The 13518-nt window shown below is 40.4% G+C and overlaps 1 protein-coding gene across 1 annotated transcript in view; it reads left to right on the top strand.

The window, feature by feature from the left end:
- The window catches only part of CNTRL (centriolin), a 96026-nt gene that overhangs the window by 56983 nt on the left and 25525 nt on the right, over window positions 1-13518 (top strand). The window contains exons 16-25 of the mRNA XM_025358788.1: window positions 227-361; window positions 2302-2447; window positions 3035-3242; window positions 3744-3923; window positions 5567-5746; window positions 6511-6627; window positions 6909-7050; window positions 7777-7925; window positions 10323-10512; window positions 11807-12120. Of these exons, the coding sequence (XP_025214573.1) occupies window positions 227-361; window positions 2302-2447; window positions 3035-3242; window positions 3744-3923; window positions 5567-5746; window positions 6511-6627; window positions 6909-7050; window positions 7777-7925; window positions 10323-10512; window positions 11807-12120 (1761 nt within the window). The remainder of the gene's footprint in view (window positions 1-226; window positions 362-2301; window positions 2448-3034; window positions 3243-3743; window positions 3924-5566; window positions 5747-6510; window positions 6628-6908; window positions 7051-7776; window positions 7926-10322; window positions 10513-11806; window positions 12121-13518) is intronic.

The following is a 13518-nucleotide window of genomic DNA, read 5'->3' as shown; positions in this document are numbered from 1 at the left end:
GCTGACCTGATTCCGATGCTTACTCCTTCTTAAGTGTTAATAATAGTTTAAGGATTGTGTGAAAAAATTATCTTTGGTTTTTAAATTTGGGAGTACAAACATAAAATTGAGTTGTAAAACTATAGCTAGCCAGGGATTGTGTGTATATGTAAATTTATTTGTGCCTTTTAAAATAATAAATTATTGCTGTTTTATACTTTCATGTCATTGCTTCGTATGGTGACAGTTAGAACAATCAGCCCTTCAAGCAGAACTTGAGAAGGAAAGGCAAGCCCTCAAGAATGCCCTTGGAAAAGCTCAGTTCTCAGAAGAAAAGGAGCAAGAGAACAGTGAGCTCCATGCAAAACTTAAACACCTGCAGGTAGAGATTTGTTGTTTTAGAATACATTCTTACACAGAACACCCAAAGATGACGATATCTTTAGTCAGGCACTTAGCAACCTGCTCTAACATGTAGTAAGCAACTTGAATTACTAGACAAAAGGGAATTCTGGGTGGAGCAGCACCATAGCCCCTATTCTCTTGTGACCATTGTTTTAAAATTGTTATTTGTGAATCTCCTTTTGTTTTTATGATGGTGCAAAGAGATAGAGGCAGTGTCAGTAGTAAACAATATACTGTGTAAACTCATGGGCAAAAGCAGTATCTTGCATTTCTTCTAAAAGTAGATTTGTCACCAGACCGAACTAAAATGATCAGATTGGTGCATTCCTCTTCCGCTGAAATATCTTTGTAATTATCCAGGAATTTAACTAGAGTGGGTTGCAGTGGGATTTCTTATGTGTAAACAGTTTTCACAATCCTATTCTCGGAAAGGATGCTATTAAAAATGTAATCATTTTTTATTTGTGGGAATGTATGTCAACATATGTATAGCTGTTCTCACAGTAATCTGCTGAACAAACTGCAGGAAAAACAGGTGGATAGGATTTTTCTGATAATTAAACTCTCAAAGAAGACAGATGTCCGAACAAACAAGTACCTGAATCATCACTCAGGTCTCCAAATCTGTGAGGCTGGGGGCCTCTTGGCTAGCTGAGATGGTAGCTGTTATCACCAGAAATAAAAGGGCAGAGTTTATGTGGCTTGGAGGAAGGGTTCCAAAAAAAACCATGTAGGGGAATTTGAGAGAAATAAGACTAAGCTCACGCAAAAGTTCTTCTTCTAACACTTCAAATGTTTGTTCCTTGAAGTTTAAAGAAATCTAATAACCTAGAATTTAATTTTTACTGCTCTCAGTTCCACTTCTGAAGCAAATATAAAAGATACACATGTTTTTCATTACTATGTGAGGTGTGTGTGTGTGTTGGGTCTTCCTTGAGTTATCATTTTCCATTTTTAGTATAGAAATTTTCATATAACACAAAAACAGAATACTTATGACCCTTTATTTATCCATTGCCCAACCTAAACAGTTGTCAACATTCATTGTTTCATTTTGTCCACCTCTTTTGTTGCTGGAATATTTTAAAGAAAAATTTTATACATCTTTCTTTCACCTGCAAATACTTAAGTGTACATCTCTTACAGAAAAGGACTAATATATATTCTTCAGGGGACTTCTCCAAAGTAGAAAGTGAAGTCAGCTTTCTAGAATGCTTACACGTGTTGTGGGACTAAGTTAGAACTAGATTCTTTGGTTACTTGGTCAGCTAACCTCCTGAGTACAAGTTAAACCCACTCTACAATTCTTTGTCAGAAATCATTTAGTTGCAATGAACCAAAACCTACTCACAGGAGCTCAAGAAAGGAGATAGCTTGCTAGGAACTAGAGCTGCTCCACCTTTGATGTTGATATAGGGGCTTTCTCATTTCTCTTTTTCAATCTCTCCGAGCATTGTTTGTGGCCCAGCATAGACCCCAGCCCTGAGCTGACGTATTTTCAAGTCCAACATTTATATAGACTTGCTGTACTGAATCTTGTTTCAAATTATGGAGAGAATGAGAACCTGTTTTCTGGCTAGTGGATGTGTTGACTGGCCTCAAGTCAGATGATCTGTGGCCAGGATTAGATAGTACTACAGAAAGGGCTGCCTTGGGGCAATTTTATAGATAAAGAGGACTCCAGATGGAACAGGCACTTGAAAACATATTAATTGCATTCTAAATTCTTTATTTCAGTTAACATTGTTACACTGAGTTTGAAGTAGATTACTCCTAGGGAAATTTTAGGAATTTCTTTTTACTTGAAAGAGGCATTGTCTGAATTTAGTTCTGTGGTCTAGATATGTTTGTTAGTTCGTTAGTAGTGAAAATATGCTGTCATGTAATAGATAATCCCTATTTCATCCCCCTCCATAGGATGACAATAATCTGTTAAAACAGCAACTTAAAGATTTCCAGAATCATCTTAACCATGTGGTTGATGGTTTGGTTCGTCCAGAAGAAGTGGCAGCTCGTGTGGATGAGCTAAGAAGAAAACTGAAATTAGGAGCTGGGGAAATGAAGTAAGGAAAAAGCAAGACCTCCAAGACTAGAGTGGGCCTCACAACTTGGGAGTTGTGAGTGTGAGGTTCAATGATAAACTCACCTGTCTAAGTTCTGTTAATGGCAAATTTCTTTTGTAAGGTTCTCCGTATAATGTTTTCATGACTGAGACAGAAGATTATTTAATTTTAATTGTCTGCCACTGATAGTTTTTACATTTTGGATCTTTTTTTTTTTTGGTATTTAAGGGTAATTTTTGGTATTTAAGAGTTTTTTTTTCTTGAAAGTTAATTATATATGGTCAGGAAGTAGAGCCACATTATACATTTTAAATAGAGAAGAAACATCAAAAGAAAACATAATTATTTCAAATATATGAAATGGACATTTATTTTTGGAGCAAATATTGTTAGCCTCATGTGAGCCTATGGTTTCAGAGTGGCGGCAGTCATTTGATAAAACAATAATTTGCACTTAGGAGATGGTCAGTAAATTGCTATAGATTGACACCAGTCCCTCCACACAGTTTTTTACTCGAGGTAATGTTAATAGCATGTTTGCATCAAAAATTAAATGTCACATTTATACCATTTTTCCTCCTCGCTAGCATCCATAGTCCTTCAGATGTCTTAGGGAAAAGTCTTGCTGATTTACAGAAACAATTCAATGAAATTCTTGCACACTCCCAGTGGGAAAGAGATGAAGCACAAGTTAGAGAAAGAAAACTCCAAGAAGAAATGGCTCTGCAGCAAGAGAAACTGGCAACTGGACAAGAAGAGTTCAGGCAGGCCTGTGAGAGAGCCCTGGAAGCAAGAGTAAGAAAAGGACAAGAGGCACCTGGAGGGAAGTGTTTGGCAAATATTAATGTTTTCCAGCAAATTACAATGCTTCCTTTGTCATGTAAATACAACAGAATTGTTGTTATTTTCACTTATAACAAGTCAAGCTGGGTGTGACTAAAACTCAACCCTGAATGTGGTTATTATGTCAAAGTCAGGCTTGTTTGTGACATTGTGTTTTCCTTGATTTGGAAGCAAAGGCAAGTTATTTTATAATAGGCAGGTAAATAATGCCACATTCCTAGAGTATGGTGTGTTGCCAGAATCTGGTATTTTTTGATGTGATGATTTTAATGAAGAGGCAAACATTCAAATGACTCCTAGAGATCGTTCAAGATAAAACCATTCCTGACAACTCGTTAGTAAATAATTAAGTTACAGCCTATAGTAAAATGGGTGATAATTCATAAAAAGTTTTAATTTTTTTTAAAACATATTTTGCCTAAAAATCATTCTTGAAATCTTATTTCTTCACAGATTAATTTTGATAAGAGACAACATGAAGCGAGAATCCAGCAACTGGAGAATGAAATTCACTATTTGCAAGAAAATCTAAAAAGTATGGAGGAAATCCAAGGCCTTACAGATCTCCAACTTCAGGAAGCTGATGAAGAGAAGGAGAGAATTCTGGCCCAACTCCGAGAGTTAGAGAAAAAGGTAGGGAAGGCTTGGAAAATGAGACACATAAGTGCCTGCTGGCAGTGCTCTGCCCACTGGCAGTGTTCTGCCCACTGGCAGCTAGGTCAGCTGAGACGGGTGCGATCTGTAGTCACCTCTGGCTACATTGCTGGCACAGTGCTGAACCTGACCTGGGTGGGACCTGGATGCATGTCATTGAATCAAGAGCCTAAGACCAGGTGTTATGGTAGATGGAAACAAGAGAATTGAGAATGTAAGGAGTGACTTTCGAGTTAATTAGGTGGTACTTAACAATGATATTGGGAGGAGTTTGACTCCTTTGAAGCCTCTTGTCCAATTGGACACATCCATGGAAAGTTACTTTTAAACTCCTCATCATCCTTTCTAATACCCCTGCCTCTCTTTGATGGCTTTTCTCCATTCCACCTCAACCATCTACTCCCATTGTCACATTCTGGACTTTGTCAAGTTTAAAAATTGCACCCATCTCTGAAATCACAAACTGAAGTGTCTTGCTCTAATCATAACCACTTATGTTGCTGGCATCCACACACTAAAAATTTCTCAACCTTATTGAGCTTCCAGTTCAATAGCCTCACCCCGACCTTTGCTATCTGTTAAGCCCTTGTCTTTACTTTCTTACTTGTCCAACTTAAATTTTGTGGTCTACCAGCTATAACTTTTTTTTTTTCTCTACAAATATCCTTAAGTCCCTTGTCCTTTTCTACTGTTTTATTTCACTGACAAAACTGAAGCTCTCTGCTTTCTTTGGGCCTGCACTTACACTGGGTGTTCCTGGAGAAAAAAGTCACCCATCCAGTATAGTGGTGTCATTAAAAACTTATAGTTACCAATCTCAAATGGACAATATGGCCCTTTCCTGTGGTGATCTTCCTCTCCCATGCCTCACTGTTTCACACCTTCTCATCCTCTCACCTGCCGTCTGCTTTCTCCCAGCCTCAGTGAATGACTTGCTTTATCCTTCACTGAGAAGCCATCAGTTTCCAAGTCCTGTTGAATCCATCTCTAAAATATATCTGGAATATATGACCTTTTTCCTTCTCTGATGCTAGACACTTGTGCTGTCATCATCTCTTCTGGATGACTGCTGTGGCTGTCTGATCGATCTGTCACTTCTACTCATGACCCTGATCTCCAGAGCTGCCAAGATGCTCTTTCTAAAATGTCAAGTGGCTATAATCAGTCTCCCCTCCAGTAGCTTCCTTTGTTCTTAGGATTAAGGCCAAAATTCTTAAGCCTACGAGGCCTATGTGATTTGCCTCTATTTAGATCTCTCCTTTTCTCACTGTGCTTCTCCTTTCAGTTGCTCAAAAATGCCAAATTCCTTTACTAACACCCTATGCCCAGGGCCTGATTTCAAAGGCAGGTTCATCCATGCCTTGGTGGTAGTACCAGGAAATGTTTTTCCAGTAAATGGAAGAAGTTATGACCACTAAGATTCTTGACCAAGAAGACCTAGTTCAAGTTTCTCACAGTTTTGAGATCTATTATTTATTCAGTGGATATATGTGGAGTACCTCCTGTGTATCAAGTATTGTTCTAGGCAGCAGTGAACAGAGTCCCTACCCTCCTGGAGCTTACATCTGAATTCATTCCTGCCAAATAATTTATCTGTTTAATTAATGTTTCTTTTATTTTAGAAGAAACTTGAAGATGCCAAATCTCAGGAGCAATTTTTTGGTTTAGATAAAGAACTGAAAAAACTGAAGAAAGCTGTGGCCACCTCTGATAAGCTAGCCACAGCTGAGCTCACCATTGCCAAAGACCAGCTGAAATCCCTTCATGGAACTGTTATGAAAATTAACCAGGAGCGAGCAGAGGTGAGTTCACATGTACAGAACAGGTTTCCATCAATGATGCTGCTGTCAAAAAACATGGCAACTTGTATTATTGATCTTGTTATAAACATTGGTTATTTTACAAACCACTGTAAAGTTGTCTGTTTTTCTTAAGACCTACAGATTATATTCCCCCCATAACAACCCCCAATAATTTATTTTGTGCTACCATGGATCCTGCATTCTACTGAGCCCTGAAAGGAATCATCAAATAAACATACTATCCCTACCTTTACGTGTAAGGATCTGCTTAGGGAGGTAGCTGTCAATATCTGCCTGGTCAAGGGTTCTTGAAGGATTGTCATATAATCCCTCTGAATCTCAAATTTTTCATCTTGTGCAGTTATGTGAAAATGTTACTTCATAGTATGACTCCTTACTGAGCTAATGGCTGTTACTATGCTTTATAGGATGCAAATGCTAATAAGATTAAGATAGCAGATCATAGGAGACAAAAATATCTAATGATGAGAGCCCAGAGAGACATAATCATGGAAGACTGTAGTAAAAGTACAAAAGTAAAAAAGTTAGCCTTTGTTCTTTCTGATGTCGCACCTTGGGGTTGGGGGCTGGGCAGGCTGCCCAACAATGGGAACAACACAGGAGAAGGTGGGGCTTGGGTGTCCATTTTTATGAACAGCCTGGTAGGCAATGTGATGAAAGCAGAGGAATCAATCCAAGAGGAAGAAATGAAGAAAACAACCTGTGATAGCAGTGGTGCCTTTCTCATATCTCTGTCCCAGTAGGAGTTGCAGGAAGCAGAGAGGTTCAGCAGAAAGGCAGCACAAGCAGCCAGGGATCTGACCCGAGCAGAAGCTGAGATCGAACTCCTGCAGAATCTCCTCAGGCAGAAGGAGGAGCAGGTCAGTGTTGGTACCCAGAGACCTCCCCTTTATCAGATTCTTATCAGTTCCTAAAAGACAAAATTACTGTAGGTGATGTCTCAAAGAATTCTGAAGTGCAGTCAATAGTTAATCAGTACTTTATCCTCTACTGTGTGCCAGGCTTGGTGCAGTTTCCAAGTAATGCAGTTTCCTCACTGGGAAAGTGTAAATAAATATAGAATCATAATCAAGTTGAAAGGATAAATGTGTTTGGGAAAGAATGAATTCATTGGCAACTTTGTGTGATTTTTTTAAAATAGTTTCGACTTGAGATGGAGAAAACAGGTGTAGGTACTGGATCAAACTCACAGGTCCTAGAAATTGAGAAACTGAAAGAGACAATGGAACGACAAAGGATAGAGATTGCAAGGCTGCAGAATGTACTAGACCTCACCGGAACTGGTAAAGGATTGGGCTTTGATTTTTGGCAGTGGTTTTGTAGTCGTAAAATTAAATTATCTTGTTTGTTTTTTACCTTTAACTGTTACAAATCAATTCCATGCTTGATTTAGAGAGCTGTGGTAATTAGCTTAATAAGTAAAATCAGATAATTTTAAAAGTATTTTCTGTAAGTGTGTTACTGGGGGACTTGGGTGCCAAGACAGGAGTTTCGTATTTGTGGCCGGGCGCAGTGGCTCACTCCTATAATCCTAGCACTTTGGGAGGCCATAGCGGGTGGATCGCTTGAGGTCGGGAGTTCGAGACCATCCTGGCCAACATGGTGAAACCCTGTCTCTACTAAAAAATACAAATATTAGCCAGGCGTGGAGGTGGGCACCTGTAAACCTAGCTACTCAGGAAGCTGAGGCAGGAGAATCACCTGAACCTAGGAGGCGGAGGTTGCAGTGAGCCAAGATTGGGCCACTGCACTCCAGACTGGATGACAGAGTAAGACTCTATCTCAAAATAAAAAAAAAGAGAGCTTTGTATTTGTAATTTCAAAAGAAATAATGTTTACAAATCAGTTTATTTGCTTTTTTTTTTTTTTATTTACCAAAGGGCAGACTGAAAGTCAGCTTTGAGGAACTGATAAAATTAATTGACTCTCATGGAATCTCTTTTATATTTTGAAAAAGAAAGGAAGTAAATGATTTCATATCAATTTCAGAGAATGACTTTTCTTTACAGACAACAAAGGAGGCTTTGAAAATGTTTTAGAAGAAATTGCTGAACTTCGACGTGAAGTTTCTTATCAGAATGATTACATCAGCAGCATGGCAGATCCTTTCAAAAGACGAGGCTATTGGTACTTTATGCCACCACCACCATCATCAAAAGTAGGAATTCTGTGGTGTTGGGAATGTATACTGAATTTTCTTGAAGAAAGTGTGACATTGTCCCCTTCCCCAAATTTATGAGCAGGTACCAAAAATGACATTTCTATGCTAAGCCGTGCATTGAGGTTCTGTAGTGTTTTTAATATTTGAGATGAAAATAGGGCTTTCTTGGGGAAGGTGACAGTTGGCTGTTCATACTCAGGTGCTATGTGTTAAGGTCCTTGAATGAGGATACTATAAGGGGAAAAGGTGATTTGAGCCCAGAGAGCCTGCTGAAATGGGCATAGAATTGTGCAGAACCTCCTACAGAAAAAAAGGCACCTGGATTTCATGTCCTTTTAACAAACATTCATTCAGTGCTTACTGAAGCCTAGGCCAAGTGGTAGGCAGTGGTGAGGCATCACATTGAATGGTAAAGCCCCTGCTCTCAAAGATCTCATTGGCCATGCCAGCATAATTGCAAAATGGTGACAACAGACCTGACCTGTATTCTCTAGTTGCAGAGAGATGTTAAGGATTCATCTGATGGGAAGTTCAGGAAGGAATGCTTCTCAAGCAGTGGTGTAGAGTCAGCACTTAACAAGCAGTGAGCGATGGACTTTTAGGAGGGAGGAAACAGCTTGTGTGGAAGAGGAGAGTTATTGGCTTAGCAAAGACAAGTAGCTTTGTGGGACTAGAGGATTTATAGGAGCAGTGTCAGATGAGGCTGAAAAGTAGATTGGGGTCATGCCTTTTTTTTTTTTTTTTTTTTTTTTTTGAGGTGGAGTCTTGCTGTGTCCCCCAGGCTGGAGTGCAGTGGTGTGATCTCGGCTCCCTGCAGCCTCCGCCTCCTGGGTTCAAGCAATTCTCCTGTGTTAGCCTCCTGAATAGCTGGGATTATAGGCACGCGCCACCATGCCTGGCTAATTTTTACATTTTTAGTAGAGACAGGGTTTTGCCATGTTGGCCAGGCTGGTCTCAAACTCCTGACCTCAGGTGATTTGCCCACCTCAGCCTCCCAAAGTGCTGGGATTACAGGCATGAGCCATCACCGTGCCCGGCCTGAGGTCATGCTTTTTTAAAAGGGCCTTAGAATCTCTTATACTTAATTATATAGGCCATGGGAAATGGGTTGTATACTAAAATGATCAGAGCTGTAGTTTAGGAATAATATTCTGGCTAGTACAGAGACTATACTTGTGGTAGGGTGAGCTTTCTGTGGGGCTCTTTGAACTGATTGAGGTAAAGAGTAGAAGCCAGAGCTAGATCAGTGGATCTGGGAAAGAGGAGATGAGATTAAAAGATGTTAAAGAGAAATGGTCAGAGCCTGGGACCTGAATGTGGGAAGTGAGAAGAAGACTGGGGCCTGAATGTGGGAAGTGAGGAGAAGACTGTAGGCTATATTCATCCAAAGCAGAGGGGGGCCTAGTGCCATCCTGCTAGAATCAGCCGATGAGCAATAGTCAGGGAGAAGCAGCTCAGATACAGTAGGATCCCAGGGCTGTGTAGACTTAACCAGACCCCTGAAGAGCAGAATCTTAGATTCTCCCAGCAATCCTAAAGGAAGCCAACTCCTTGGTACAACCAGAGTTGGAGGTGGAAGCAGTATAAATTAGAGCAAAACATATAAGCCTGAGCTGGGTGAAGGTTTAGAGGATGTACCTACAGACTGGGAAGGAGAAAGAGGGTAGCAGAGTAGAGCTTTAAAGCCATGCCAAGCTCCCAGGACAACAGAAGACTGGTGTCCCCAGATTTCTTCGAAGTTCACGGGTTTCCTTTGCCTCAGTTGCTGGGCCATTAAGGATGAGGTTAAAAACAAAACGAAACAAAAAACCACTAGGAAAAATTACTACAGAGAGAACAGAGGCTGACACCCGGGAGTCTGATCACTATGGAGAACTTGCTTTCATTTCTGTCTCTTGGGGAGTTGCTGCATAAAATTAACCCAGTCAAACTGCTAGATAACATGCTTTTTCCATTTTGGTATGGCCAAGGACTTGTGATTTCTAGAAAATTGTACCAAAAGAGAGGATAGGAGATGGGTGTTTTAAAATGGCTTTTGAAAGGATAAATAGACATTAATTTGGTTGCTTTCACCACACTTTGAGCCCTTCACTTTCACAGACCAGTCTGATGTGACCCCAGCCATTACCCACACAGCCCTCCTTTCTGCATGGCTTCCCTGACACTGCCATGTCGATCAAGTCCAGAGGGATGTTAATAAACTGAATTGTGTATGGAACTGCAGTTTATGTGACTGTGTAATCACCTCACTTCTGTGAAAAATAAGGATAATGAAAAGAAACCAAGTTCTTTCTCAACCTTGCTACATCTCAACTTTGCTCTAGACTTTGACATTTCTTAAAATCAGCCTTTCCGTTTGTAATAGATAGTGTGCTTTGCTGTCATTTGTTTTAGGTTTCCAGCCATAGTTCCCAGGCCACCAAGGACTCTGGTGTTGGCCTTAAGTACACAGCCTCAACTCCTGTTAGAAAACCATGCCCTGGGCAGCAGGATGGGAAGGAAGGCAGTGGACCTCCCCCTGCCTCAGGATACTGGGTTTATTCTCCCATCAGGAGTGGGTTACATAAATTGTTTCCAAATAGAGGTAAGTCAAATCACATAGGAAAGTTGCATTTCTCTTGCCCGTTTAATAACCTTTTATTGATTCCCTGAAATCCCTAAGTCACAGTCCAGACTCCTTAGCTAGCTCCATAAGGTCTTCTGTGATCTGGTCTTGGCCAGTGACCTCTTGTCGTCGTTTTAAACCCTGTCTGGAATGTCCTTCCTCCTTCCCCTCCCATGCTGCTGCCTACTTATCCTTCAGCAAGACCTAGGTCCTCAAACAATGCTCCTAAATGGAGCTTTCTTCCACCCTGCTTCACCCAGGCTGACTAAGCAGCCTCTTTGACTGTACTGGAGCATGGTGTCTTGTGTCTGTGCCTCATGGCATTAATCTCACCTTCCTAAAATGAAGTGTTATGGATCTGTCTTCCAAAGCTCTGGGGGAAGAGTCAGACCTGATTAAATCTTTTTCACTTATTAGCTGTGTGGTCTTTGGCTAATTATGTAGCTTCTGAAACTGTTAATCTGTAAAATGTGAATATGACCTTCTGAGAATTTGTTCATTCAGAAACTTTTTTTTTTTGAGATGGAGTCGCGCTCTGTCACCGGGCTAGAGTGCAGTGGCACCATCTTGGCTCACTGCAACCTCTGCCTCCCGGGTTCAAGTGATTCTCTCTCCTGCTTCAGCCTCCCGAGTAGCTGGGATTACAGGCGTGCACCACCATGCCTGGCTAATTTTTGTATTTTTAGTAGAGATGGGGGTTTCACCATATTAGACAAACTGGTCTCCAACTCCTGACCTCAAGTGATCCACCTGCCTCGGCCTCCCAAAGTGCTGGGATTACAGGCATGAGCCACGCATGTGGCCAGGAAGTGTTTATTGAGTGTTTATTGTGTGCCTGTGTTCTAGGTTCTCTGTTGTCAGTGATCAGCAAACATATTTTCTGGTTTTAGGGCAGATAAGTTAGTAAGCTATCACATTGGAGAGTGTTAAATGTCATGACAGTGGTAAACACTGAGTGCTGTGAGATCTTGTATGTAGCATGAATTAGATACCCAGATGGTCACTTAATAAATTAATGAATAAATTAATGAATGCAGAAACAAACCAACAGATAAACATAAGAAAAACTCAAGTGTCAGCCATAGAAAATACTTTGAATCCATGTTTTGAGCTGCTTTTCAAAAGTAGTTTTGACCTTTTTTTCAGTTTTATTCTCACATCTCCAGTATCTTGGCTTAAATGCTGCTGTTTTCTACTAAATTTGTTTACCTGGTAAACCATGGGGGTAAAACACTCTTTTGTTTAATAAACTCTTCTGTTTGTTTCTTTGAAGATGCATGCAGTGGAGGAGATAGTCAGGAAGAGAGTGAGCTGGATGACCAAGAAGAACCCCCATTTGTGCCTCCTCCTGGATACATGATGTATACTGTGCTTCCTGATGGTTCTCCTGTGCCCCAGGGCATGGCCCTGTATGCACCACCTCCTCCCTTGCCAAACAATAGCCGACCTCTCACCCCTGGCACTGTTATTTATGGCCCACCTCCTGCTGGGGCCCCCATGGTGTATGGGCCTCCACCCCGCAACTTCTCAATCCCCTTCATCCCTATGGGTGTGCTGCATTGCAACGTCCCTGAACACCATAACTTAGTAAGTGGAAAGACATATAACTCTCTTTCCACACTGCTTCCATGGGTGACTGATAAGGGTATATACTTAATGAGTTGACCTGTTTATGACTGGATTATATGGCAAAGGTGTGTTTGTAAGGCTGATATTTAGAACTGTGCAAGCATTCTCTTACTAAAATTTCTCTTCTAAAAGCAATGGCGTGTGCCTATAGTCTGAGTTACTCAGGAGACTGAGACAAGAGGTTTGCTTGAGCCCAGGAATTCAAGGCCAGCCCCGGTAACAGCAAAAAATAAAAACCAAAAAAACAAAAATACCATGTACAGGAGTTAGGGTCTCAGGCCAATCTACAAACCTGGGTTAGCCATTTAATAAATGTTTTCAGTCCAGAAGTTTACCATTTTTACAAAGCTTATATATTTTTCTATTGACAGGTGTTATATTAATGTGTATGTATATATTCACTTACTAGTGCCTGTACTTGTACACATACACATATGTATAATATGAGTGTATACACATACATGTACGTGCACGTGTATGCACACAGGTATGGACAGCATACAATAAGGTTTTGGTGGGGATTATCTCTAGGTAGTAGGATTTATTTATTTTTTATTTTCATAGTTTATATTTTGGTGGGGATTATCTCTAGGTGGTGGGATTTATTATTTATTTTCATAGTTTATATTTTATTGTATATAATATTTTGTATTATTATATGTTTTTCCTACTTAATGTTATAAGCATTTGCCCATGGTTTTATAAATGTCTTTAAACAGTATTTTAATGACTGTACAACATTTCTATATTTGTAGGTACTGTAGCTGACCTAAATTCTTACTGTATCTCTTATTCTTAGGCTAGATTCTAAGAAATAATTATTTCCTAATCACTAGATTACTTCCTTTTTCTTTTTTCTTTTTTTTTTTTTGAGACAGACTTTCTCTCTGTTGCCCAGGCTGGAGTGCAGCGGCACAATCTTGGCTCACTGCAACTTCCGCCTCCTGGGTTCAAGCGATTCTCCTGCCTCAGCCTCCCGAGTAACTGGGATTAGAGGCACCCACTACCATGCCCGGCTAATTTTTATATTTTTAGCAGAGATGGGGTTTCACCATGTTGGCCAGGCTGGTCTCGAACTCCTGACCTTGAGTCATCGCCTGCCTCGACCTCCCAAAGTGCTGGGATTACAGGCATGAGCCACTGCGCCCAGCCTCATTAGATTACTTTCTGATTTTTTGGTTCTAGAGAAATAAAATACAATCTAAGCTCCTCCTTCAGACTCAGAACACCTGGAGCCTTTGTTTTTTCCTTACTCTCTTGGCAGATTGAGTGGAAGATAAACTAGGACACATATCAAGTCCACCAGTACCATTGTAATAAGTCAGACTAGTTTTAGAGGGTCTGTGTGCATTTACA

The sequence above is a fragment of the Theropithecus gelada genome, chromosome 15, assembly GCF_003255815.1.
Source record: "Theropithecus gelada isolate Dixy chromosome 15, Tgel_1.0, whole genome shotgun sequence".
NCBI lineage: Eukaryota > Metazoa > Chordata > Mammalia > Primates > Cercopithecidae > Theropithecus > Theropithecus gelada.
The sequence above is the reverse complement of the archived record's forward strand: the minus strand, read 5'-3'. Positions and strand labels throughout refer to the sequence as shown.